At 51.5% G+C, this 27,706-nt stretch overlaps 1 protein-coding gene across 2 annotated transcripts in view; it reads left to right on the plus strand.

Moving 5' to 3' along the window:
• Positions 1 to 9,847: 9,847 nt before the first annotated feature.
• The window catches only part of LOC129530055 (acetylserotonin O-methyltransferase), a 29,161-nt gene continuing 11,302 nt past the window's right edge, over positions 9,848 to 27,706 (plus strand). For both annotated transcript variants that reach the window (XM_055377225.2, XM_055377224.2), the window contains exons 1-5: positions 9,848 to 10,871; positions 19,143 to 19,317; positions 20,194 to 20,323; positions 23,131 to 23,199; positions 25,684 to 25,802. In XM_055377225.2, coding sequence (XP_055233200.1) covers positions 10,803 to 10,871; positions 19,143 to 19,317; positions 20,194 to 20,323; positions 23,131 to 23,199; positions 25,684 to 25,802 — 562 coding nt within the window. In that variant the 5' untranslated portion in view covers positions 9,848 to 10,802. The remainder of the gene's footprint in view (positions 10,872 to 19,142; positions 19,318 to 20,193; positions 20,324 to 23,130; positions 23,200 to 25,683; positions 25,803 to 27,706) is intronic.

Below are 27,706 nucleotides of genomic sequence, written 5' to 3' on the forward strand. Positions count from 1 at the left end.
CCCAGCCAAAGATGGTTCTTTTCCCCGCCTAAAGTAGTGGTCACAGGTAGCGTAGGCACTGCCTGCTTGACCCAGGGTGGAATAGTCTGTTCCTCTGTTTAATTAAAACACAAACGTTCTTGGGGACTGGAGGGCTGGACACGTGCCTGTTGCACCCCCAAGCTCATATCACTAGCAGACAGATGAGCGCTACACACACACCTTTCTCTCAAACGGCTCTGTCTGGCCTGAGACCAACTGACAAGATGCGTCCAGACACAGAGTGTTTGCAAACACGGGCCTCTCAGAAGTCTGCATCTGGCTGGGCGCGGCAATTCAAGCCTGTCATCCCAGCACTTTGGGAGGCCGAGGCGGGCAGATCACGAGATCAGGAGATCGAGACCATCCTGGCTAACACGGTGAAGCCCCATCTCTACTAAAAACACAAATTAGCCAGGCGTGGTGGCAGGCGCCTGTAGTCCCAGCTACTCGGGAGGCTGAGGCAGGAGAATGGCGTGAACCGGGGAGGTGGAGCTTACAGTGAGCTGAGATCGCGCCACTGCACTCCAGCCTGGGCGACAGAGCGAGACTCTTCAAAAAAAAAAAAGCTGTGTATCTGTGTCAGTCTGTCCAGCCCAGCACTGAGCTTTTTGCCTGTTGAGTAGTTATAAGAATGTTGCCAGGGCCGGGCGTGGTGGCTCACACCTGTTATCCCAGCACTTTGGGAGGCTGAGGCAGGTGTATCACCTGAGGTCAGGAGTTCAAGACCAGCCTGGCCAACATGGTGAAACCCCGTCTCTACTAAAAACAAAAAATTAGCCGGGCATGGGGATGGTCACCTGTAATCCCAGCTACTCGGGAGGCTGAGGGAGGAGAATCGCTTGAATCTGGGGGGCAGAGGTTGCAGTGAGCCGAGATTGCGCCACTGCACTCCAGCCTGGGCAACAGGGGGAGACTCCATCTCAAAAAAAAAAAAAAAAAAAAAAAAAACAACGTTGCTAGGACCGGGTGTTGCTCTGGGCGCCTGGGATATGGTGCTGGAAAAGACAGCACTCCCTGCAACACTGAGGAATGTGTAGATACAGGGATGAGAAGTCCCAGTGATAGCTTCTCGAGCGAGCTGTGTGCGCAAGACAGAAGGGTGGACGTGGTGTGTCTGAGGTCAAGAAGTGCATGTGGCCGGGGGAAGGAGTAGGCAGAAGAGAAGCAGGAAAGGTGGACATGGAGCTGATCGCACTCATGAGGCTGACCCACTCCAGACTTTTGGGACGAGAAGCAAGAGGGCTGTAAGCTGGGAGTGTGATGAGTGTGGCGGCCTGAAGTGCTGGTGGACTGGGCTAGGGGTTGATGGGAGAGAAGGTGGCAGAAATTGAATGCGTGTTGCCTTGTGATATGTTAGATGTGGGCAGTCTAGGAAAGCTAGAGAGCACCACCCCCAGGCCTATAGAATTGGGTATCTATGGAAGAGATTTAGGAATCTGAACTCCTTTTCTCTGTTTTCTCTTTTCTCTATTGCTCGTGCTCTCTCTCTCTCTCCTTCCTTCCTTCCCTCCCTTCCTTCCTTCTCTCTCTCCCTCTCCCCTTCCTTCCTCCCTCCTTCCCTTCCTTCCTTGCCTGCCTTCTTTCCTTCCATCCTTTCTTTCTCTTTCCTCCCTTTCCTTCCTCTCCTTCCTTCCCTCCCTCCCTTTCTTTTCCTTTTCTTTCCTTTTCTCTTTTTTCCTTTCCTTCCTTCCCTCTTTCCTATTTCTTTCTCTTTTTTTATTTTTTGAGACAAATTCAAAAATTCTAAAATTTTTGAATTTTTAAGTAGAGGCAGTGTTTCTTCATGTTGGCCAGGCTGGTCTTGAACTCCTGACCTCAGGAGATCCACCAGCCTCGGCCTCTCAAAGTGCTGGGGTTACAGGCGTGAGCCACCGCGCCCGGCTAAAATTTCTCTTCTTTGCTGTAGGGGTCAGTAGCAGTAAGTAGCGGCTGATAGGTGAGAATGGAGATTAATTGAAGCAACGCTGTTACTGATCAGATTTTGTCTTTACACTTGAGCCTGGAAGGAAGAAATGGAAGCATTCAACCCGAGGAATGTTGCCCCACAGATTTCTGGGGGGAGCATAGGAGATTGGTGTGTGCGTGCCCTGCCCTCCTCCCTCTCTCAACCCCTCTCAGTCTCCCCTGTTTCTCCCTGCTGTCTCTTCTCTCTCCCAGCTTCCCCTCTGCTTGTCTTCTCTCCCAATCTCTGTTTTTGTCTCTGTCTCTCCTCCTCTCTTTTTTTTTTTTTTTTTTTTTTGAGATGGAATCTCACTGTTGCCCAGGCTGGAGTGCAGTGGCGCGATCTCGGCTCAGTGCAACCTCCGCCTCCTGGGTTCAAGCAATTCTCTGCCTCAGCCTCCCAAGTAGCTGGGATTACAGGCAGCTGCTGCCATGCCCGGCTAATTTTTTGTATTTTTGGTAGAGACGAGGTTTCACCATCTTGGCCAGGCTGGTCTTGAACTCCTGACCTCATGATCCACCTGTCTTGGCCTCCCAAAATGCTGGGATTATAGGCGTGAGCCATCGCTCCCGGCCTGTCCCTCCTCCTCTCTTAATCCTTCCTTCTCTCCTCTCACCCAGCTTCCCCTCTGCTTGCCCTCTCTCCCTATCTCTATTTTAGTCTCTCTTTGTCTCTCTCGGTCTTGTGATTTAGGGCACTTTGTGTTCAGTCCCTTTCTAGTGATTGGGATTATTATCCACTTAAAATATCCACAATAGGCCGGGTGCAGTGGCTCACCCCTGTAATCCCAGCACGTCGGGAGGTCGAGGCTGGTGGATCTCCTGAGGCCAGGAGTTCAAGACCAGCCTGACCAACATGGAGAAACCCTGTCTCTACTAAAAATACAAAAATTAGCCAGGCGTGTTGTCACATGCCTATAGTCGCAGCTACTCAGCAGGCTGAGGCAGGAGAATTACTTGAACCTGGGGGGCGGAGATTGCGGTGAGCTGAGATTGCACCATTGCACTCCAGCCTGGGCGACAAGAGTGAAACTCTGTCTCACAAAAAATAAAAAATAAAATCCACAAGGAATTTCAATTCCACGTGGCAGAACAGAAAACGAATGGATTTATTCCAAAATACGAGTGAGAAAGTGTGATTCTCTCATTCATACCCTTTTATGACACTTAGTTCTGAACTGATTTGCCTCACGTGTTCAGTTGCGATCTCAGGATCTCTTTTAGCCAAAAAAATCAAACTTCCCTGTTGAGTATGGCCTGTGTCACGGTGACCATCCTGGGCCTCCTTCCGTTTTTTTGTTTTTTTTTTCAAGACAGTCTCGCTCCGTCGCCCAGGCTGGAGTGCAGTGGCACAATCTCGGCACAATCTCGGCTCTCCGCAACCTCCGCCTCCCGGGTTCAAGTGATTCTCCTGCCTCAGCCTCCCAAGTAGCTGGGATTACAGGTATCTGCCACCACACCTGGCTTTTTTTTTTTTTTTTTTTAATTTTTAGTAGAGATGGGGTTTCACCAGGTTGACCAGGCTGGTCTCGAGCTCCTGACCTCAGGTGATCCACCTGCCTCCCAAAGTGCTGGGAATATAGGCATCAACCACTGCACCCAGCCTCACCAGGTAAACTTTCAAGTTCGAAAGTGCAGCTTGGAATTCCAGAGGGAAGGAGGATGGGGATACGGGTACGTGTGAAAAAAGCAGCGCTGTGTCTACGATTCCACTCTCTGTGCTCACGTGAACACATTAGTCAGCTCCCACTCAGAAGTGAGAACACGCTGCGTTTGACTTTCTGTGTCTCTGTGATTTCAATTAAATAACGGCCTCCAGGGTAACAAAACCGCACTTCTATGCCCTAAATCTATAATAATATATCAAGGTAAAAAAAAAATATATGGGCCAGGTGCAGTGGCTCACGCCTGTAATCCCAGCACTTTGGGAGGCCGAGGCGGGCAGGTCACGAGGTCAGGAGATCAAGACCATCCTTGCTAACACGGTGAAACCCCGTCTCTACTAAAAATACAAAAAAAATTAGCTGGGCGTGGTGGCGGGCACCTGTGGTCCCAGCTACTCGGGAGGCTGAGGCAGGAGAATGGTGTGAACCCAGGAGGCGGAGCTTGTAGTGAGTGGCAGTTGCACCACTGCACTTCAGCCTGGGCGACAGAGTGAGACTCCGTCTCAAAAAAAGTTAAAAACTTTAAAAAGAGTATAGAAAAACATGCATGCATGGGGTGTATAGGAGAGGTCGCAGCCCTCAGCCGTAGCCATGGATGTCCAGGTGGTGATGTGTTGCCCTGGCCCGCCCCGCAGGCCTCCGGCATCTCCAACAGCGGCTTCCCAGGGGATGCTGAAGCTGCGGCCGGACCGGCCAGCTCGGGCAGGGGTGAGCGGAGCTGCATCACCCAGGCGAACCGTCTGGGACCTCCTCCCAAGCCTCCCTCCTGGGCACCCGCCCCTCCTCACTAGCTCATCCTCCTTCCCACCTGGTGGAGGACACGCACACCCTCCTGGTGGTGTCCTCAAGCCCCGTCCACCCGCCCAGGAGCTGGGGCATCCTGTGTTTCCCGCCTTGCTCTCCTGCACAGCCTGACTCAGAGCGGGAGCTCGACCCCCTACCCTCCCCGCTGTACGCTGCCCCAGCAAACCTCCCGAGTTTGCACCCGGCCGCTGGATCGGCCTGCACAGGGGCTGCCGCCTCCGTCCCAGATGGCAGGGGCTTTTCCCTGCACCCCACCTCACTCAGCTCATGCCTCTTCTCCTGGTGAAAAACTTTTCCCATCACTCCGTCCCGTCCCCTCTCTGCAGCAAATGACTCTTGTCCAGGCTGCCAGAGACCACCAAGGCACTCAGTCCGGAAGCCCATCTGTGCCAGGGTCATTGGGAGGTAAAGGCAACAGGCTTTACCTCTCCAGGCCACCCCTGCGCCTACTCCAGCTAAGACTCCAGGCCACCCCTGCCCCTACTCCAGCCAAGCCTCCAGGTCACCCCTGTCCCTACTCCAGGGGCTGAGCGTGGTGCTTCACACCTGAAATCCCAGCACTTTGGGACTCCGAGTTGGGCGGATCACGAAGTCAGGAGATCGAGACCATCCTGGCTAACACGGTGAAATGCCGTCTCTACTAAAAATACAAAAACAAAATTAGCCGAGTGTGGTGGCAGGTGCCTGTAGTCCCAGCTACTGGGGAGGCTGAGGCAGGAGAATGGCGTGAACCCAGGAGGCGGAGCTTGCAGTGAGCCAAGATCACGCCACTGCACTCCAGCCTGGGTGACAGAGTGAGACTCCGTCTCAAAAAAAAAAAAAAAAAAAAAAGCAACAGTATGTTCCCCTGGGAGAACAGAGGGGGCGGCTGTTTACAGTTGCCCCAGGGCAGGACCTGCACACTGGACCATCCAGGGCCAGTCACCCCACAGGCATCTCAGACTCCACACATCCCCGCCAAACCCCAGCCCCGGGTCTTCTGCATTCTGGGGACATGGGGACACCACGCTGGCCGGGAGGGTCCCAGGCTCTTCTCAATCTCTCTCGGGCCCCTCCTCTCCTGCTGCCGCTGCCCCGGTGAGACTCCGAGGCCTGTAGGAAGCTTCAGGTGCCTGAGCCTCCAGTACAGCCCTTCCCCTACTCCAGCCAAGCCTCCAGGCCACCCCTGTCCCTACTGCAGCCAAATCTCCAGGCCGCCCCTGTCCTCTACTCCAGCCAAGCCTCCAGGCCACCCCTGTCCTCTACTCCAGCCAAGCCTCCAGGCTGCCCCTGTCTCCTACTCCAGCCAAAGCTCCAGGCCGCCCCTGCCCCTGCTCCAGCCAAAGCTCCAGGCCACCCCTGTCCCCTACTCCACCCAAGCCTCCAGGAGGCCCTGTCACCTACTCCAGCCAAGCCTCCAGGCCAGTCCTTCCTTTACTCCAGCCAAGCCTCCAGGCCACCCCTGTCCCTACTGCAGCCAAACCTCCAGGCCGCACTGTCCCCTACTCAAACCAAACCTCCAGGCCGCCGCTGTCCCCTACTCAAACCAAGCCTCCAGGCCGCCCCTGTCCTCTACTCCAGCCAAGCCTCCAGGCCGCCCCTGTCCTCTACTCCAGCCAAGCTTCCAGGCCGCCCCTGTCCTCTACTCCAGCCAAGCTTCCAGGCCGCCCCTGCCCGTCCTCCAGCCAAGCCTCCAGGCTGCCCCTGTCTTCTACTCCAGCCAAGCGTCCAGGTCGCCCCCGTTCCTACTCCAGCCAAACCTCCAGGCCACTCCTGCCCCTATAGCAGGACTAGCCGCGGATAAAACCCCTCAGACACCAGGTTAAGGAAGGTTTTGGCTTTATTCGGCCGGAAGCGTTGGCGGACTCGCGTCTCGAGAACCGTGCTCTCGGAAGACAGAGTTCCTGGCCCTTTGAAAGGCTTACAACTCTAAGGGGTTCCACGTGAAAGGGTTCTGATAGATTGAGAGCACATGTGGTTAGAGTCGGGGGTTAATGTTTTAACCTCAGGCCTGGTCAGGGGTGCCGGCTGGTCTTGCCACTGACTTGGTTCCTGTTGTTTTTTAACTTTTACTTCCTCCTTCTCTTCAGAGACAGGAGACAGTAAAATAAATGGCCTCTCTCCCCACCCCGACTCCAGCCAGGCCTCCAGGCCACCCCTGACCCTACTCCAGCCAAACCTTCGGGGCGTCCCACTCACCCAAGTTATACAAAAGCTCCTGGGCTTTCCGGCCAACTCTGTGTCCCAAACATCCCATCCCCAAAATTGCAGCTTCTGACTGTGTCCAGACCATGCACGCCTCTCCTGAAACCGTCCTGCCAGACCCTGTCTCAAGGGGGTGAGGGGGTCCGTGTAATGTCCCTGAGGGCTTTTAAAGCCACCCTGTCTCCTGTCCATCGGCCCCCTCCCGTCCTCTCCCTCTGTGTTTCCAGATGCTCCACCCATGCAGGGTTGTTGTCTCTTCTTCGAACAGCCTGGACGCACTGCCGCTACCCCACGGCCTCCGCACCTGCTGTTCCCTCTGGCAGAGACGGTCTTTCCTGGGAGCACCCACCCGGTCCCTCCTGCCTCGGATTTCAAAGAGTTCCAAAACCACCTTCACCCCAAAATGCAGCTCTCCCTCCCCTCCCCTTCTGTCCACACCCCCAAATCACCTTCTAACATCTTCATCTTTTTTTTTTTCTTTGTTTTGAGACGGAGTCTCCTTCTGTCGCCCAGGCTGGAGTGCAGCGGCGCGATCTCGGCTCGCTGCAACCGCCATCTCCCGGGTTCAAGCGATTCTCCTGCCTCAGCCTCCCAAGTTGCCAGGATTACAGGCATGCACTGCCACGCCCAGCTAATTTTTTGTATTTGTAGAAGAGATGGGGTTTCACCATGTTGGCAGGCTGGTCTCAAACTGCTGACCTCAAATGATGCACCTGTCTTCGCCTCCCAAACTGCTCGGATGACACGTGAGCCACCGCACCTGGCCAAGATCTGATGGTTTCATAAATGGGAGGTCCCCTGCTGCACACGCCCTCTGGCCTGTCACCAGGTAAGACATGCCTTTGCGTCTCCTTGACTTTCCTGCCATGAGTGTGAGGCCTCCCCGACCACATGGAGAACTGTGAGTCCATTAAACATTTTTTTCTTTATAAATTACCCAGTCTCAGGTATGTATTTATCAGCAGCATGAAAATGGACTAATACAATATGCTTGTCAACCACGTCTGTGTCTTCTTTTTGAGAAGTGTCTGTTGGCTGGGTGCGGTGGCTCACGCCTGTCATCCCAGCACTTTGGGAGGCTAAGGCAGGCGGATCACCTGAGGTGAGGAGTTCGAGACCAGCCTGACCAACATAGTGAAACCCCATCTCTACTAAAAATACAAAAATTAGCTGGGGGTGGTGGCAGGTGCCTGTAATCCCAGCTACTCAGGAGGCTGAGGCAGGAGAATCGCTTGAACCCAGGAGGCGGAGGTTACAGTGAGCCGAGACCACACCACTGCACTCCAGCCTGGTGACAAAGCGAGACTCTGTCTCAAAAGGAAAAAGAAAAAAAAAGAAAAAGAAAAGTGTCCGTTCGTGTCCTTTGTAAGACTCCACTCTCTAGTAACCGTGTTCCTGCCCTTCTCAATTCCTAAGGTAATCGCCTTAACTCAGATCCCTGAGAAATCCCCACAGCAGGCAGAGATTTGGTCTCCTGACAGTAGCTTTGGGATTCCATTAAGCAAATATGATTGGGGGCCAGCCCCTTCTGTCTCCAGGTAAGGTGTCCCCAAGGACCCTTCATCGCTCTGAACTTCAAGGATTTCTTTTTCTTTCTTTCTTTCTTTTTCTTTTTCTTTCTTTCTTTCTTTCTTTTTCTTTCTTTCTTTCTTTTTCTTTCTTCCTTCCTTCCTCCCTCCCTCCCTTCCTTCTTTCTGTCTTTCTTTCTGTATCTGTCTCTCTCTCTCTTTCCTTTCTTTCTTTCCTTTCTTTCTATTTCTGTCTCTCTTCTTTCTTTTCTCTTCTTTCTTTCTTTCTTTCTTTCTTTCTCTCTCTCTCCTCTCCTCTTTCTCTCTCTCTGTTTCTCTCTTTCTTTCTTTCTTTTTGATACAGACCTCACTATGTTGCCCAGGCTGGAGTGCAATGGCCCAATCTCAGCTCACTGCAATCTTTCCCTTCCAGGTTCAAGTGATTCTTCTGCCTCAGCCTCCCAAGTTGCTGGGATTACAGGCACCTGCCACCATGCCCGGCTAATTTTTGTATTTTTAGTAGAGACGGGGTTTCACCATGTTGACCAGGCTGATCTTGAACTCCTGACCTCAAGTGATCCACCCACCTCAGCCTCCCAAAGTGCTGGGATTACAGACATGAGCCACCTCACCTGGCTAATTTTTATATTTTTAGCACAGTCGGGGTTACACCATGTTAGCCAGGCTGGTCTCGATCTCCTGACCTCATGTGATCTGCCCCACATTGCTGGGATGACAGGCTGTGTTTATATTTTTCCCCTAGAAAATCACTCTGGAGGCTGGGAGTGGTGGCTTACGCCTGTCATCCCAGCAATTTGGGAGGCCGAGGTAGGCAGATCAGCTGAGATCAGGAGTTCAACACCAGCCTGACCAACATGGAGAAACCCCGTCTCTACTAAAAATACAAAATTAGCCGGGCGCGGTGGCAGGTGCCTGTAATCTCAACTACTGGGAGGCTGAGACAGAAGAATCACTTGAACCTGGGAGGCAGAGGTTGCGGCGAGCCATGCATCCTCAGAAATGGGGCAGAGACCTGGCACGGTCACTTTTTTTTTTTTTTTTTTGAGACAGATTCTCGCTCTGTCCCCCAGGCTGGAGTGCAGTGGTGCGATCTCGGCTCACTGCAACCTCAGCCTCCCGGGTTCACACCATTCTCTTGCCTCAGCCTCCCAAGTAGCTGGGACTACAGGCACCCGCCACCACGCCCAGCTAATTTTTTGTATTTTTTAGTAGAGACGGGGTTTCACTGTGTTAGCCAGGATTGTCTCGATCTCCTGACCTTGTGATCCGCCTGCCTCAGCTTCCCAAAGTGCTGGGATGACAGGCTACCACACCCAGCCCTGGCACGGTCACATTTTAATTATGTGCAGGCGTTTAGATTGTCCAAATAAACGTTGCAAGATATCTAGGGTGAAGTGGGAGGATCTCTTGAAGTCAGGAGTTCGAGACCAGCCTGGGCAACATAGTGAGACCCCCCCTGCCATCTCTACAAAGAATTAAAAAATTAGTCAGGCACATTGGCTCATGCCTGTCTTCCCAGCACTTTGGGAGGCCGAGGTGGGTGGATCACCTGAGGTCAGGAGTTGGAGACCAGCCTGGCCAACATGGTGAAACCCTGTCTCTACTACAAATACAAAAATTAGCCAGGTGTGGTGGTGTGCGCCTATAGTCCCAGCCACTCGAGAGGCTGAGGCAGGAGAATCGCTTGAACCCAGGAGGCAGAGGTTGCAGTGAGCTGAGATGGTGCCACCGCACTCCAGCCTGACGACAGAGCGAGACTCCATCTAAAAAAAAAAAAAAGGGTCTCACTATGTTGCCCAGGCTGGCCTGCTGCAAAGGGTCTCACTATGTTGCCCAGGCTGGCCTGCTGCAAAGGGTCTCACTATGTTGCCCAGGCTGGCCTGCTGCAAAGGGTCTCACTATGTTGCCCAGGCTGGCCTGCTGCAAAGGGTCTCACTATGTTGCCCAGGCTGGCCTGCTGCAAAGGGTCTCACTATGTTGCCCAGGCTGGCCTGCTGCAAAGGGTCTCACTATGTTGCCCAGGCTGGCCTGCTGCAAAGGGTCTCACTATGTTGCCCAGGCTGGCCTGCTGCAAAGGGTCTCACTATGTTGCCCAGGCTGGCCTGCTGCAAAGGGTCTCACTATGTTGCCCAGGCTGGCCTGCTGCAAAGGGTCTCACTATGTTGCCCAGTCTGGCCTGTTGCCCAGTCTGGCCTGCTGGCATCTTGATGTTGAACTTCCAGCCTCCAGAAGTGTGAGAGAACTGGTTTTTTGAGCCACCCAGTTTGCAGAAATTCGCACGACCCCCAGAAATGAATGCAGAAACTGTTCAATCCATAAGACGATTAATGAGTGCTAATGATGGGTGAGCATATTGGTTTGGGATCAGTTCTACAGCTGATGAGTCAAGGGCTCAGGGGGGGCCTGATGCAGACTATTTTAGGGCTGCGGAGGGGCGCCCAGAAAGCCAGGGAATTCCCACACGCGTTGTGATCCCCTAATAAGGTTAATGAAAATTTCTAGAGTGATCCGTCTTTGTTTGAGTACTGGGCAGGCAGCAGGGAGAGTCAGGCAGCAGCCGCGAGCAGGTGGCTCCCTTCCCCACCTTGCCAGCAGGCTCTGTGCTCCTTGAAGCAAGTGTTCCAGAGGCTCCGGAAGCCACGGCTGGATTGGAGACAAGATGGGATCCTCAGAGGACCACGCCTATCGCCTCCTTAACGACTACGCCAACGGCTTCATGGTGTCCCAGGTAGGATACTCTCTGTGGGACAAGGGGGAATAGACTTCCGTTTATCACACTCACGTTCCATTGTTGGGAGTGTCAGTCGAGAAAAATGACGAGTCTCCATCATTTTAGGAGGTTTATTTTCCACCGTGAAAGACGTGTACCCACGATGTAGCCTCAGGAGTTCCTGAGGACATGTGCCCAGGGTGGTCTGGGGACAGCTTGGTTTGATACATTTTACAGAGACATGAGACATCAATCAATGTATGTAAGTACATTGGGCCAGGCGTGGTGGCTCACACCTGTGATCCCAGCACTTTGGGAGGCTGAGGTGGGCGGATCACCTGAAGTCGGGAGTTCGAGACCAGCCTGACCCACACAGAGAAACCCCCATCTCTACTAAAAATACAAAATTAGCCAGGCTTGGTGGTACACGTCTATAATCCCAGCTACTTGGGAGGCTGAGGCAGGAGAATCGCTTGAACCTGGGAGGTGGAGGTTGCAGTGAGCCGAGATCGCGCCATCGCACTCCAGCCTGGGCAACAAGAGCAAAACTCCATCTCAAAAACAAACAAACAAATAAAAAAAGCAGACAAGAAAAATTAGCTGGGCGTGGTGACACGTGCCTGTAGTCCCAGCTACTCGGGAGGCTGAGGCAGGAGAATTGCTTGAACCTGGGAGGTAGAGGTTGCAGTGAGCCGAGATCGCACCACTGCACTCCAGCCTGGGCAACACAGCAAGACTCTGTGTCAAAAAAAAACCAAACAAACAACAAAGACAACAAAAAAGAAACAAAGCTTAAAATGAAATACACAGGATTAGAAACAAGACAATGTTTATGGAACTGCAAGTGTTGAAATTTTTAAAACATTTCGTGATAGAGTAGTATATGTGGTTGTTTATTAACCCAGTAAATAATTACACTGTGCGTTTATCATAGAGGTGAGTTTTAGGGTTCACCTGTAGAGGAGCAACACCTCATTCCTTTTTTTTATTTTTTTGAGATGGAATCTCACTCTGTGACCCAGGCTGGAGTGCAGTGGCACGATCTTGGCTCACTGCAAGCTCCACCTCCAGGGTTCAGGCTATTCTCCTGCTTCAGCCTCCCGACTATCTGGGATTACAGGCACCCACCACCACACCCAGCTAATTTTTGTATTTTTAGTGGAGATGGGGTTTCACCATGTTGGCCAGGCTGGTCTCGAACTCCTGACCTCAAGTGATTCACCTGCCTCGGCCTCCCAAGGCCTCATTTCTTCTTCTCACAGAATAACACTGTGCTCAGTGAAGGAAAGCTGACGTGAAAGGCCCCATATGGTATGACTTCATTTATATGACATGTCCAGAGCAGGCAAATCCTTCGAGGTGGAAAGTGGACTGGCGGTTTGCAGAGGCTGGGGAGGACTGCGGAGGGAGTGTTTAACGGAGACACTGTCCCTTTTTGGGGTGATGCAAATGTTCTGGAACCCGGCGGAAGTGGTGGTTATACAACATCACGAATGTACTAAGTGCCCCTGAATTATGCTTGAAAAGGGTTAGTGATGGCCGGGCTCAGCCGTGACACCTGTCATCCCAACGGTTCGGGGGTCCAAAACGAGGGAATTGTTTTAGCCCAGGAATTTGAGACCAGTCTGGGCAACATAGTGAGACCCCCCCATTTCTACAAATTTTGTTTTTCTTTTTGAGACAGAGTCTCGCTCTGTCGGCCAGGCTGGAGTGCAATGGCACGATCTCGGCTCACTGCAAGCTCCACCTCCCAGGTTCACACTATTCTCCTGCCTCATCCTCCCCAGTAGCTGGGACTACAGGCGCCCGCCACCGCGCCCGGCTAATTTTTTGTACTTTTAGTAGAGACGGGGTTTCACCGTGTTATCCAGGATGGTCTCGATCTCCTGACCTCGTGATCCACCCGCCTCGGCCTCCCAAAGTGCTGGGATGACAGGCGTGAGCCACTGTGCCTCGCCAAAAATATTTTAAAAATTAGCCAGGTGGGGTGGTGCACACCTGTAGTCCCTGAGGCGGGAGGATCGCTTAAGCCTAGGAGACGAAGGCTGCAGTGAGCTATGATTGCACCACTGCACTCCAGCCTGGATGACAGAGCAATACTGAGTCTCTTTAAAAAACAAACGGCAGGGCACGGTGGCTCATGCCTGTCATCCCAGCACTTTTGGGGGGCCAAGGTGGGCGGATCACTCGAGGTCAGGAGTTCAAGACCAGCCTGGCCAACATGGTGAAACCCCGTCTCTACTAGAAGTATAAAAATTAGCCAGGCATGATGGTGGGCACCTGTCATCCCATTTACTCGGGAGGCTGAGGCAGGAGAATTGCTTGAACCCGGAGGAGGTAGAGGTTGCAGTGAGCCAAGATTATGCCACTGCACTCCAGCCTGGGTGTCGCAGTGAGACTCTGTCTCAGAACAAAAACCAAAAACCAGCATCATCGTGAAAGGGGCTCATGTGCTGACGGTATTTTGAGATGTCTGCAACAGCTCTCATGTGACTTGAAACTATCTGTGGTTTCTCTCTGTCAGCAAGCCACCGGTTTTTTTTGTTTGTTTTTTTCCTTTTTTTTTTTCAGACAGAGTTTCCCTCTTGTCGCCCAGGCTGGAGTGCAGTGGCGCTATCTCGGCTCACTGCAACCTCTGCCTCCCGGGTTCAAGCGATTCTCCTGCCTCAGCCTCCCGAGTAGCTGGGAGTACAGGCGCGTTCCAACACGCCCAGATAATTTTGTATTTTTAGTAGAGACGGGGTTTCTCCATGTTGGTCAGGCTGGTCTCGAACTCCCAACCTCAGGTGATCCGCCTCGGCCTCCAAAGTGCTGTGATGACAAGTGTGAGCCACCATGCCTGGCCCCCACACTTTCTTCTATCATGGCTGTGGTTTGCCAGTACACTCATGGTTGAAGGGAATACCACATCTTAGGAAGAGGTAGTGAAAATTAGAGTGAAGTCTCTTCTCCTTCCTGGTTTGTAGAGCCCCTGAATTTTACCCCTAGGCCCCCAAGGGTTACAAATACCTATTCCCCAGCCACCGATACGCAGAGCGGCCTCCGCCTACCGGGTTCAAGCGATTCTCCTGCCTCAGCCTCCTGAGTACCTGGGATTACAGGTGCCTGCCACCAAGCCTGGCTAATTTTTATTTTTATTTTTATTTATTTTTCTGATATGGAGTTTCACTGTTGTTGCCCAGGCTGGAGTGCAGTGGCATGATCTCAGCTCACTGCAACCTCTGCCTCCCAGGTTCAAGCAATTCTCCTGCCTTAGCCTCCTGAGTAGCTGGGATTTCAGGCGTCCACCACCACGCCCGGCTAATTTTTTGTATTTTTGGCAGAGACGGGGTTTCATCATGTTGGCCAGGCTGGTCTCGAACTCCTGACCTCAGGCGATCTGCCTGCCTTGGCCTCCCAAAGTGCTAGGATGACAGGCGTGAGCCACCGCAGCCTCAGCCTCCCAAAGTGCTAGGATTACAGGCGTGAGCCACTGACATCCGGCTAATTTTTTGTATTTTTGGTAGAGACGGGGTTTCATCATGTTGGCCAGGTTGGTCTCGAACTCCTGACCTCAGGTGATCCGCCTGCCTCGGCCTCCCGAAGTGCTGGGATTACAGGTATGCGCCACCACGTCCGGCTAATTTTTCTATTTTTTAGTAGAGCTGGGATTTCTGTTACTGTCCCAGACAACAGTAACTTGCTACCTTTGCCTCCTTTGACCACAGGCCTCCTGCTGGAGCTACTGACTGCTCATTCAAAGACTGTCGCTGGTTCACAGCGGTGTTCAGGGAGGTGGTTTGGTGGGTTCCAAATCTTGGAAGAGCCGTTACTTTAAGGCACATGATACCATGTCATGGGAGTTGTCAGAAGTTTCACAGAACCAGAGTTAATGCAGAGTTAATACCACCTTAAGAGGATCAAACTTAGTACACCCTTAAGAGAAACAATTAGCTAATGCAGCTTTCATAGACCAAGAGTGAATATCGCCTTAAGAAGATAATATTTAGTATACCCTTGGCCAGGCACAGTGGCTCACGCCTGTAATCCCAGCACTTTGGGAGGCCGAGGCGGGCGGATCACAAGGTCAGGAGTTCGAGACCAGCCTGGCCAATATGGTGAAATCCCATCTCTACTAAAAATACAAAAATTAGCCGGGCGTGGTGGCGGGCGCCTGTAGTACCAGCTACTTGGGAGGCTGAGGCAGGAGAATGGCGTGAACCCGGGAGGTGGAGGTTGCAGTGAGCCGAGATCACGCCACTGCATTCCAGCCTGGGGGACAGAGCAGGACCCTGTCTCAAAAAAAAAAAAAAAAAAAAAGTGGGGGCTAGGGGAGGGAGAGCATTAGGACAAATACCTAATGTAGGTGACGGGTTGGCAGGTACAGCAAACCACCATGGCACATGTATACCTATGCAACAAACCTGCACGTTCTGCACACGGACCCCAGAACTTAAAGCATAATAATAATAAAAAGTCTTTGGGAGCAGAAAAAAAAAAAGATCAAAGTTAGCGTACTCTTAACAGAAACAGTTAATGACCTTTCATAGACCAAGGGTGAACTCAGCCATAAGAAGGTAACATTTAATATAGGCCCTTAAAAGAACAATTAATTGAGACAACCCCAAAAGGAATGAATACAACTTTAATGAATAAAACAGAACACAACGCTAATTTAAAAAGGTTAATACGGGCCGGGTGAGGTGGCTCTTGCCTGTAATCTCAGCACTTTGGGAGGCCGAGGCGGGTGGATCAGGAGGTCAGGAGATCGAGACCATCCTGGCTAATATGGTGAAACCCCGTCTCTACTAAAAATATTTTAAAAAATTAGCCGGGCGTGGTGGTGGGAGCCTGTAGTTCCAGCTACTTGGGAGGCTGAGGCAGGAGAATCCCTTGAACCCGGGAGGCGGAGCTTGCAGTCAGCTGAGATCGCACCACTGCACTCCAGCCTGGGTGACAGAGCGAGACTCCGTCTCAAAATAAATAAATAAATAAATAGAAAAAGGTTAATACAACATTAAAGAACAAGAATTAATATAGCTTTTTTTTTTTTTTTTTTTGAGACCGAGTCTCACTCTGTTGCCCAGGCTGGAGGGCAGTGGCGTGATCTCAGCTCACTGCAACCTCCGCCTCCCAGGTTCAGGCGATTCTCCTGCCTCAGCCTCCCGAACAGGTGGGATTACAGGTGTGCACCACCATGCCTACTTTTTGTATTTTTAGTAGAGACGGGGTTTCACTATGTTGGCCAGGCTGGTGTCGAACTCTTGACCTCAAGTGATCTGCCTGCCTCGGCCTCCCAAAGTGCTGGGATGACAGGCGTGAGCCACTGCACCTGGCCTAATATAGCTTTAATAGAAAAGGAGCTAATACAAGCTTAGAATAGTAAACTTTGTGCAGACTTACTGAAACAAACAGTCAATGCAACCTTAACCAAACAGGAATTGATAACAGTTTAATAAAAAAGCTAATACCACTTGAATACAATATATCTTAATACAACCTTCATAAGAAAAACAACTAATACACTTTGGGAGACCGAGGCAGGCAGATCACGAGGTCAGGAGATCGAGACCACGGTGAAACCCCGCCTCTACTAAAAATACAAAAAATTAGCCTGGCATGGTGGTGGGCACCTGTAGTCCCAGCTAGTCGGGAGGCTGAGGCAGGAGAATGGCTTGAACCTGGGAGGTGGAGGTTGCCGTGAGGCACGATTGTGCCACTGCACTCCAGCCTGGTGACAGAGCGAGACTCTGTCTCAAAAAAATAATGATAATAATAATAAACAAATAAATAAAGATACCAAAAAAAATACAAAAATTTAGCCGGGTGTGGTGGCATGTGCCTGTAATCACAGCTACTCGGGAGGCTGGGGCAAGAGAATCACTTGAACGCGGGAGGCATAGGTTGCAGTGAGCCGAGATTGCACCGCTGCACTCCAGCCTGGGTGACAGAGCGAGACTCCGTCTCAAAAAAAAGAACAAACAAAAAGATAGTGGTAGGTGTAATCTGTGTTTCTTTCCCCATGCTGTTGAAATAAAGCTAACTGTGAGTACCCTGGAAGACATGTGGTCTGAAGAAAGCATCTTTCCCTGTGGTTTGTTTATGACTTCCTATCACTAAGGTTGCCTGAGCCTTGGCACCCATCCAAAACGATGTGTGCAAGAAAAGAAATGCATGGATGATTTATTCTTGTTTTATTTTTTTTTGAGATGGAGTCTCGCTCTGTTGCCCAGGCTGGAGTGCAGTGGCGCGATCTTGGCTCACTGCAATCTCCACTTCCAGGATTCAAGCAATTCTCCTGCCTCACCCTCCCCAGTAGCTGGGACTACAGGCTCACACCACCATGCCCAGCTAATTTTTATACTTTTTAGTAGAGATGGGGTTTCACCATGTTGGCCAGGTTAGCCTTGAACTCCTGACCTCAGGTGATCCACCCGCCTCGGCCTCCCAAAGTGCTGGGATGACAGGCGAGAGCCACAGCGCCTGGCCTATTTATTTCTTTTGATACGGAGTCTTGCTCTGTCGCCCAGGCTGGAGTGCAGTGGTGCAATCTTGGCTCACTGCAATCTCCACCTCCAGGATTCAAGCAATTCTCCTGCCTCACCCTCCCCAGTAGCTGGGACTACAGGCTCACACCACCATGCCCAGCTAATTTTTATACTTTTTAGTAGAGATGGGGTTTCACCATGTTGGCCAGGTTAGCCCTGAACTCCTGACCTCAGGTGATCCGCCCACCTCGGCCTCCCAGAATGTTGGGATTACAGGTGTGAGCTCCCACGCCTGGCTGATTTATTCATTTTTTATAGTTTGTGTATTATTTGAAGGCATTACCTGATTACTGCTTTATTTTATTTTTATATTTATTTATTTATTTATCTATTGAGACGGAGTTTCGCTCTTGTTGCCCAGGCTGGAGTGCAATGGCATGATCTTGGCTCACCACAACCTCTGCCTCCCGGGTGCAAGTGATTCTCCTGCCTCAGCCTCCCGAGTAGCTGGGATTACAGGCATGCACCATCACACCTGGCTAATTTTGTATTTTTAGTAGAGACGGGGTTTCTCCACGTTGGTCAGGCTGGTCACGAACTCACAACCTCAGTTTCTCCACCTGCCTCGGCCTCCCAAAGTGCTGGGATGACAGGCGTGAGCCACCGCGCCCGGCCTATTTATTTTTTTTGAGACGGAGTCTCACTCTGTCGCCCAGGCTGGAGTGCAGTGGTGCGATCTTGGCTCACTGCAACCTCTGCCTCCCGGGTTTACGCCATTCTCCTGCCTCAGCCTCCCGAGTAGCTGGGACTACAGGTGCGCACCACCATGCCTGGCTAATTTTTGTATTTTTAGTAGAGACGGAGTTTCACCATGTTGGCCAGGCTGGTCTCAAACTCCTGACCTCAAGTGATCTACCCTCCTCGGCCTCCCAAAGTGCTGGGATTACAGGCGTGAGCCACCACGCCCGGTCCTCTGTCTCTCTTTTTGAGACAGAGTCTTACTCTGTCACCCAGGCTTGGAGTGCAGTGGTGCGATCTCAGCTCACTGCAACCTCCACTTAGCAGGTTCAAGCGATTCTCCTGCCTCAGCCTCCCAAGTAGCTGGGATTACAGGCATGAGCCACCACGCCCGGCTAATTTTTGTATTTTTAGTAGAGATGGGGTTTCACTATGTTGGCCAGGCTGGTCTCAAACTCCTGACCTCAGGTGATCCACCCACCTCCCAAAGCGCAGGGATTATAGGTATGAGTTAATGCACCCAGCCAGGAGGCATTTTTAAATGAGTTTGCACCGCTATGGAAAACAGGGTGGGGCCAGGCACAATGGCTCACGCCTGTAGTCCCAGCACTTTGGGAGGCCGAGGCTGGCAGATCAAAAGGTCAGAAGTTCGAGACCAGCCTGGCCAACATGGTGAAACCCCATCTTTACTAAAAATACAAACATTAGCCAGGCATGGTGGAACAGGCCTGTAATCCCAGCTACTTGGGAGGCTGAGGCAGGAAAATGGCGTGAAGCCGGGAGGCAGAGGTTGCAGTGAGCCAAGACCGTGCCACTGCACTCCAGGCTGGGTGATACAGTGAGACTTCAACTCAAAATAAATAAATTAATTAATTAATAAAAATAAATAAATAAATAAATATGACTGTTTTCCATAGTGGTGCAATCTCATTTGACTCTGTCTCAAAAAAAAAAATAAATAAATGAATAAGAATATAAATAAAACAATGCTTTCCTCCCCAGCCTGCCATGGTGTGGGGTATTTCTAAGACTGTGGTTCCCAGGAGGCTGAGCCCTGACCTTTTATTTCCGCTCCTGCTCCAAGGTTCTCTTCACCGCCTGCGAGCTGGGCGTGTTTGACCTTCTCGCCGAGGCCCCAGGGCCCCTGGACGTGGCGGCAGTGGCTGCAGGTGTGGGGGCCAGCGCCCATGGGACAGAGCTCCTGCTGGACATCTGTGTGTCCCTGAAGCTGCTGAAAGTGGAGACGAGGGGAGGAAAAGGTAAGGACACGGGCGTTTTGAAGGAGGCATTTTACATAGACACCCTCTGCAGCCCACGTGTTCTGTAAAAAGTGAAACAGTCTCCATCCTGGCTCACAGTGAAACCCCGTCTCTACTAAAAAAAAATACAAAAAATACAAAAAATTAGCCGGGTGTGGTGGCGTGCACCTGACGTCCCAGCTACTCAGGAGGCTGAGGCAGGAGAATGGCATGAACCCGGGAGGCAGAGGTTGCAGTGAGCCGAGATCGTGCCACTGCACTCCAGCCTGGGCGACAGAGCGAGACTCCGTCTGTATTTGCAGGTTTGGGGGTCTTGTGGTTTTTGTGGCAGCTACCGACCTCTGCCCTGGGGACGTCAAAGCTGCCAGAGTGTGAGACCCAGGCTGGGGGATTCCTTGAGCCCAGGAGTTCGAGACCAGCCTGGGCCACGTATTTTTAGTAGAGACAGGATTTCGTCACGTTGGCCAGGCTGGTCTCGAGCTCCTGACCTCAGGTGATCCACCCGCCTCGGCCTCCCTAAGCGCTGAGATTACAGGTGTGAGCCACCATGCCCGGCCTCAATAAGTTATTTTAGACATTCTGTGGAATGTAACGTACGTTTCCGCTTGTGGCTCATCTGCCTTTGTACTTGCTGCACCCAAACTCCCGATGGGGATTTGTACAAACCGAACCTGACGGGGGTGCTAGCCGCCCCAGGTCACCTTTGCGCCTTCCACAGAAGACTCCAGCTGTACAAGGCGAGAGGAAGACCCCATCTCTAAAAAGGAGATGGGGTTGTAATCATGTTGAAATCACAACGTTGCCGAGCTGGGGAGCGTCCGCCCACAGGAACTCGGAATCTCACTGCTTTTTCCCTGTTTTTTGTGTGTGTTTCAGCTTTCTATCGAAACACAGAGCTGTCCAGCGACTACCTGACCACGGTCAGCCCGACGTCACAATGCAGCATGCTGAAGTACATGGGCAGGACCAGCTACCGGTGCTGGGGCCACCTGGCAGACGCCGTGAGGTGGGGGCTGCACCCAGGCAGATGCTGGGAGGTGGAGGCTGCCCCCAGGCAGATGCTGGGAGGTGGGGGCTGCCCCCAGGCAGATGCTGGGAGGTGGGGGCTGCATCCAGGCAGTGACCAAGTCTCAGGACTACCCCCAGGGGCTGGTGAAGCGGCACTGGAGGAGGTGAAAGGGAAGGTTTCTTTTTCTTTGTTTTTTCTTTTCTTTTCATTTTTTTTTTTTTTTTTTTTTGAGATGGAGTCTTGCTCTGTCGCCCAGGCTGGAGTGCAGTGGCGCCATCTCGGCTCATTGCAAGCTATGCCTCCCAGGTTCATGCCATTCTCCTGCCTCAGCCTCCCAGGTAGCTGGGACTACAGGAACCCGCCACCAAGCCCGGCTAATTTTTTGTATTTTTAGTAGAGACGGGGTTTCACCATGTTAGCCAGGATGATCTCCATCTCCTGACCTCGTGATCTGCCCGCCTACATGGTGGCAGGCACCTGTAGTCCCAGCTACTCAGGAGGCTAAGGTGGGAGAACTGCTTGAACCCAGAAGGCAGAGGTTGCAATGAGCTGAGATTCTGCCACTACACTGCAGCCTGGGTAACAGAGCAAAAACTCTGTCTCAGAAAGAAGGAAAGAGAAAGAGAGAGAGGGGGGAGAAGGAAGGAAGAAAGGAAGGAAGGGAGGGAGGGAGGGAGGAAAAGGGAGGGGGCGGAGGGAGGGAGGGAGGGAAAGAAGGGAAATAATGGAAAGAAAGAGAAAGAAAGAGAAGGAAGGAAGGAAAGAAAGAGAGAGAGAGAGAGAAGACCTGGACTCAATAGAAAGGAGTGTCTGGGTGGCCGGGCGCGGTAGCCCATGCCGGTAATCCCAGCACTTTGGGAGGCTAAGGTGGATGGATCACGAGGTCAGGAGATCGAGACCATCCTGGTTAACGCAGTGAAACCCCGTCTTTATTAAAAATACAAAAAATTAGCCGGGCATGGTAGCGGACGCCTGTAGTCCCAGCTACTCGGAGAGGCTGAGGCAGGAAAATGGTGTGAACCCGGGAGGTGGAGCTTGCAGTGAGCCAAGATCGCACCACTGCACTCCAGCCTGGGCGACAGAGCGAGACTGTCTCAAAAAAAAAAAAAAAAAAAAAAAAAAATAGGAGTGTCTGGATTAACAGAGGGGGTTGTGGAGACCAAATTCTTATTATGTAGATGAAATCTCCAGGTAGCAGGCTTCAGAAAGAATAGACTGTTACTGTTTCCTATCTGACTTGGTTCTCTCCTGGATCAGAAAAAAGGAAGGAAAAGGAAGGTGATTCTCTCCAGAATGTAGATTTTCTCCACAACAGGTAGCTTTACAGGAGTATTTCAAGCTATGGCAAAGAGAATATGTTTGGGGCTAAAATATTTTTATTTCCTTTTTTTTTTTTTTTTTTTTTTTGAGACAGTTTTGCTTTGTTGCCCAGGCTGGAGTGCAGTGGTATGATCTCGACTCACTGCAACCTCCGCCTCCTGGGTTTAAGTGATTCACCTGCCTCAGCCTCCCCAGTAGCTGGGAGTATAGGCATCCACCACACCTGGCTGATTGTTTGTGTTTTAGTAGAGACGGGGTTTCACCCTGTCTTTGAGGCTGGTCTCCAACTCCTGAGCTCAGGCTATCTGCCCCCGTCTTGGCCTCCCAGAGTGTTAGGATTACAGGTGTGAGCCACCACGCCCAGCCTTTGATTTTCTTCTTTATCTGTGATGTGTTGTTATGCCAGAGTCAGGTTGGAAAGTGAGCCACGTAATATAGGGTTAAATAAAACCCATCTCACGAGACTTTATAGTTATAGAGCATAACTCCCCAGGCCCCTTAGATAAGAATTTGGGCAAGGAAGAAAAAGGTCAGGTGTTAACAATTAAGTCCTCAGGTTTAAACAATTAAGCAACAGCTGGCCAGGCACGGTGGCTCACGCCTATAATCCCAGCACTTTGGGAAGCCGAGGCAGGTGGATCACCTGAGGTCATGAGTTTTGAGACCAGCTTGACCAACATGGTGAAACCCCATCTCTACTAAAAAATACAAAAATTAGCCAGGCATGGTGGCGGGTGCCTGTAATCCCAGCTACTCAGGAGGTTGAGGCAGGAGAATCGCTTGAACCCGGGAGGTGGAGATTGCAGTGAGCCAAGATCGTGCCATTGCACTCCAGCCTGGGCGACACAGCGAGACTCCGTCTCATAAAATAAAATAAGGCCAGGTGCGGTGGCTCACGCCTGTAATCCCAGCACTTTGGGAGGCCAAGGCAGGGGGATCACCTGAGGTCATGAGTTTTGAGACCAGCCTGACCAACATGGTGAAACCCCATCTCTACTAAAAAATACAAAAATTAGCCAGGCATGGTGGCAGGTGCCTGTAATCCAAGCTACTCGGGAGGCTGAGGCAGGAGAATCGCTTGAACCCAGGAGGTGGAGATTGCAGTGAGCCGAGATCGTGCCATTGCACTCCAGCCTGGGCGACACAGAGAGACTCCGTCTCATAAAATAAGGCCAGGTGCGGTGGCTCACGCCTGTAATCCCACCACTTTGGGAGGCCGAGGCAGGTGGATCACCTGAGGTCACAAGTTCGAGACCAGCCTGAACAACATAGCGAAACCCTGCCTCTACTAAAAGTACAAAAATTAGCCAGGCATGGTGGCAGGCGCCTGTAATCCCAGCTACTCGGGAGGCTGAGGCAGGAGAATCGCTTGAACCCAGGAGGTGGAGGTTGCAGTGAGCCGAGATCACGCCATTGCACTCCAGCCTGGGTGACAGAGCTGAAATGAAATGAAATGAAAATCAGCCTTCTCTGTCTTTTCTTAGAGAAGGAAGGAACCAGTACCTGGAGACGTTTGGCGTTCCCGCTGAAGAGCTTTTTACGGCCATCTACAGGTGACACCCATCACGTTGAAACCAACAACTCACATAAGATTCTGTTTATTTTTAAAGGACTTAGGAGACCCAGTCCATTTACTCAAATGGCACAACCCAGGAGGAAGCTGCCATTTAATTTAAAATAACATCCCCTAGCCCCACTACTACCCCAGATTTTGCTCGTCTGATGTTTAAATTGATCAGATTCCTGAGGAGGTGCAACTTGACCCTTCCTTCCAAAGGACTACTCACAAACTCAGTGTTTATGTAGAAAATGGAGGCACGCGTCGGGCGCGGTGGCTCACGCCTATCATCCCAGAACTTTGGGAGGCCGAGGCAGGTGGATCACCTGAGGTCAGGAGTTCGAGACCAGCCTGGCCAACAGGGTGAAACCCCGTCTCTACTAAAAATACAAAAATTAGCCGGGAGTGGTGGCGGACGCCTGTAATCCCAGCTACTCGGGAGGCTGAGGCAGGAGAACTGCTTGAACCCGGGAGGCGGAGGTTGCGATGATCTGAGATCGCACCATTGCACTCCAGCCTGGGCAACAAGGGTGAAACTCCATCTCAAAAAAAAAAAAAAAGAAAAGAAAAGAAAATAGAGGCCCAGTTTTTGATTTGGTCAGAGGTGAAGGTGAGGCCAGGTGAGACCTCAACTCTTCACTTTGCTTTGTGATGTGGACACGGCTTTGGCCTTTGCCTGAAGCTCTTACCTTGAATTCCCAGATGGAGGTGAATTGATGGGCCCGTCCAGTGTTCCAGCTGGCTGAGGCATGGAGTAGGGAAGGGTATGAAGGACAAGGGGATGCCTGAGTGGTTCGCCTGCCCCCCAACCTCTCCTCTCCTCTCCTCCCCTCCTCTCCCCTCCGCTCCCCTCTCTTCTCCTTCTGTCCTGTTCCCTCTTTTCCTCTTCCATCCTCCTCTCTTTCTCTCCTTTTCCTTCTCTTCTCTTCTCTCCTCTCTTTTCCTCTCCATCTTCCCCCTCCTCTCTCCCATCTTCCCTGTCTTGTCTCCTCTCTCTTCTTCCCTCTCTCCTTTCCTCTCCTCTCCTTTTCCCTCCCATCCCCTTCCATCCTTTTTCTCCTTTTCTTCTTCCTTTCTCCTCTGTTTCCTCCTTTCTTTCTCTTCCCTTCCATCCTCTCTTTTCATTTCCACGTCTCCCTTCCCTCCCTTCACCTGCCTCTCTCCTCCTCTCCCGTCTTCTCCTTTCTCTCGTCTTCTCTGTTTTCATGCCCTGTATTTCCCCTCCTTTTCTCCTCTTCTCTTCTCCTCGGTCTGCTTTCCTTTCCCCCTTTTCTCTCTTTCTTTCTCTCTCTCTCTCTTTCTTTCCTTCTTTCCTTCTTTCTGCTTCCTTCCTTCATTCCTTCCTCTTTCCTTCTGCCTGCCTGCCTTCCTTCCTTCCTCTCTTTTTATCTTTCTTGCTTGCTGTCTCTTTTTTTCTACCTTCCTTCCTTTCTTCCTTCCTCCCTCCCTCTCTCCTTCCTTCCTTCCCTCCCTCCCACCCTCTCTCCTTCCCTCCCTCCCTTCCTTCCGTCCCTCTGTCCATTGGTCCTTCCTTCCATCCCTCTGACCCACCCTCTCTCCTTTCCTCCCGACGTCACCCATCCCTTCCTTCCTTCCTTCTTTCCTTCCTTACTTCCCTCCCTCCCTCCCTCCCTCCCTCCCTCCCTCCTTTCTTTCTTTCTTTCTTTCTTTCTTTCTTTCTTTCTTTCTTCCTTCCTTCTTCCTTCCTTCCTTTCTTTATATATATATATATATATATATATATACATACACACACACACATATATAATGTGTATGTATATGTGAATATATATATCTGTTTAGTGGGCACAAGTACACGTCTCTTCCATGCTTACATGTTGCACCTTGCAGCCGAGGCTTTTAGTGTGCCCATCACCTGAATAGTGACCGTGGTACCTAAGAGGCAATTTTTCAGCCCTCGCTACTCTGAGGCAAACCCCTACAGCAGGCTCTGCAGAGAGGACAGGAGGAGAGAGGGAGCTGTGGGGACGAGAAGCAGGAAATGCTTCCAACACCAGAGCCCTGTCCGCCTCTGTGTCCACCTATCCTTCTTGGCTCCATCTCACCTGCCTCCCTTCCTAGTTCCTGCCTTTTCTCTAGCCTCTTCCCCAGGATGCGTGGACCTCCCACCCCCTTCCTGGATTTGTCCTCTGGAGCTGAGCTCTGTGGATGGGGGAACATATTATTGACTTTCCTCTTAGAAAACATCTAAACTCCTCTTCAGATAGAAATCCCTTCCCATCCAGAGAACAATCGTCCGTTCTGAATCAACTCCAGGTTTCCCAGAGCTGGGTACACTTTGCTGGCTGACCTATGGTTCCCCCATCCTGAATGACTTCCTGTTCTATTTCACAAATGCAAGCCTCCCAGGTGCACCTGTGGGGTATAGCTCCATTCTCAACAGGGGGTTATGTACACCCTTGCTCTGGGCGCTTCCCCGGATCCTCACCTTCTTGACAAGCGTGGTTTTGCATGCCAGGTCCGAGGGCGAGCGGCTACAGTTCATGCAAGCTCTGCAGGAGGTCTGGAGTGTCAATGGGAGAAGCTTGCTGACCGCCTTTGACCTGTCAGTGTTCCCACTTATGTGTGACCTCGGTGGTAAGTACCCCTCACCCCTAATACCTCGGAGGTGTGGCTTCTGTTCTGTATGGGGAATGTGCTATAAATGCCTTTTATTTTCTCAATTCTGATGCTTGGTAAGTACCCCCCGCCCTCAAAACCTCAGAGCTGTGTCTCCTGTTCTCTATGGAGAGTGTGTTAGCAATGTCTTTTTTTTTTTTTTTTTTTTTTTTTTTGAGATGGAGTCTTGCTCTGTCGCCCAGGCTGGAGTACAGTGGCACGATCTCAGCTCACTGCAACCACCACCTCCCGGGTTCAAGCAATTCTCCTGCCTCAGCCTCCAGAGTAGCTGGGATGACAGGTGCAAGCTGCCACGCCCGGCTAATTTTTTGTATTTTTAGTAGGGATGGGGTTTCACCATCTTGGCCAGGCTGGTCTCGATCTCTTGACCTTGTGATCCGCCCACCTCAGCCTCCCAAAGTGCTGGGATGACAGGCATGAGCCACCATGCCCGGCCCAGTATATCTTTTATTTTCTGCATTCCGATGCTTGGTAAGTAACCCCTACCCCCAAAACCTTGGAGCTGTGTCTCCTGTTCTGTATGGGGAATGTGTTATTCCTGTCTTTTATTTTCTGCATTCTGATGCTTTGACATGTGCGGCCTTACTGATCTTAGAGGAATCACTCCTCCCAGCACTGGGCACTTCCTAGAGTCAGCAAACATCTCCTCTGCGAGCGCACGTTTCTTTTTCTTTTCTTTTTTAAAGATGGAATCTTGCTTTATCGGCCAGGCTGGAGTGCAGTGGCGTGATCTCGGCTCACTGCAACCTCTGCCTCCTGGGTTCAAGCGATTCTCCTGCCTCAGCCTCCCGAGTAGCTGGGATTACAGGCACCTGCCACCACACCAGGCTAATTTTTTTTTTTTTTTGAGATGGAGTCTCACTCTGTCACCCAGGCTGGAGTGCAGTGGCGCGATCTCGGCTCACGGCAACCTCTGCCTCCCGGGTTCAAGCGATTCTCCTGCCCCAGCCTCCTGAGTAGCTGGGATTACAGGCACCTGCCACCACACCAGGCTAATTTTTTTTTTTTTTTGAGATGAAGTGTCGCTCTGTCGCCCAGGCTGGAGTGCAGTGGCGCGATCTCGGCTCACGGCAAACTCCGCCTCCCGGGTTCAAGCGATTCTCCTGCCTCAGCCTCCTGAGTAGGTGGGATTACGGGTGCCCACCACTCTGTCAGGCTAATTTTTGTATTTTTTAGTAGAGATGGGGTTTTGCCATGTTGGCCAGGCTGGTCTCGAACTCCTGACCTCATGATCCACCCACCTCAGTCTTGTTTTTAGTTTTTGAGAGAGGGTCCTGTTTGTCACCCAGGCTCGAGTGCAATGGTGTGATAGCTCACTGCAGCCTCAGACTCTCAGGCTCAAGTGGTCCTCCCACCTCAGCCTCCCAAGTAGCTGGGACTACAGATGACTGCCGCCACACCTAGCTCATTTTAAAACTTTTCTGTAGAGCCTGAGTCTCTCTACGTTGCCCTGGCTGGTCTCAGACTCCTGGGCTCATGCAATCCACCCGCCTCGGCCTCCCAAAGTGCTGGGATTACAGGCGTGAGCCACCACACCCAGGCTGAGCTGAGCTTGTTTTATTTATTTATTTATTTATTTACTTTTATTTATTTATTTATTTATTTTTAGATGGAGTCTTGCTCTGTCACCCAGGCTGGAATGCAGTGGTGCAATCTCCACTCACTGCAAGCTCTGCCTCCTGGGTTCATGCCATTCTCCTGCCTCAGCCTCCTGAGTAGCTGGGACTACAGGCGCCCGCCACCATGCCCAGCTAATTTTTTGTTTTTTTTTTAGTAGAGACGGGGTTTCTCCGTGTTAGCCAGGATGGTCTCCATCTCCTGACCTCCTGATCCACCCGCCTCCGCCTCCCAAAGTGCCAGGA

Source organism: Gorilla gorilla, chromosome Y (assembly GCF_029281585.2).
Source record: "Gorilla gorilla gorilla isolate KB3781 chromosome Y, NHGRI_mGorGor1-v2.1_pri, whole genome shotgun sequence".
Lineage (NCBI taxonomy): Eukaryota > Metazoa > Chordata > Mammalia > Primates > Hominidae > Gorilla > Gorilla gorilla.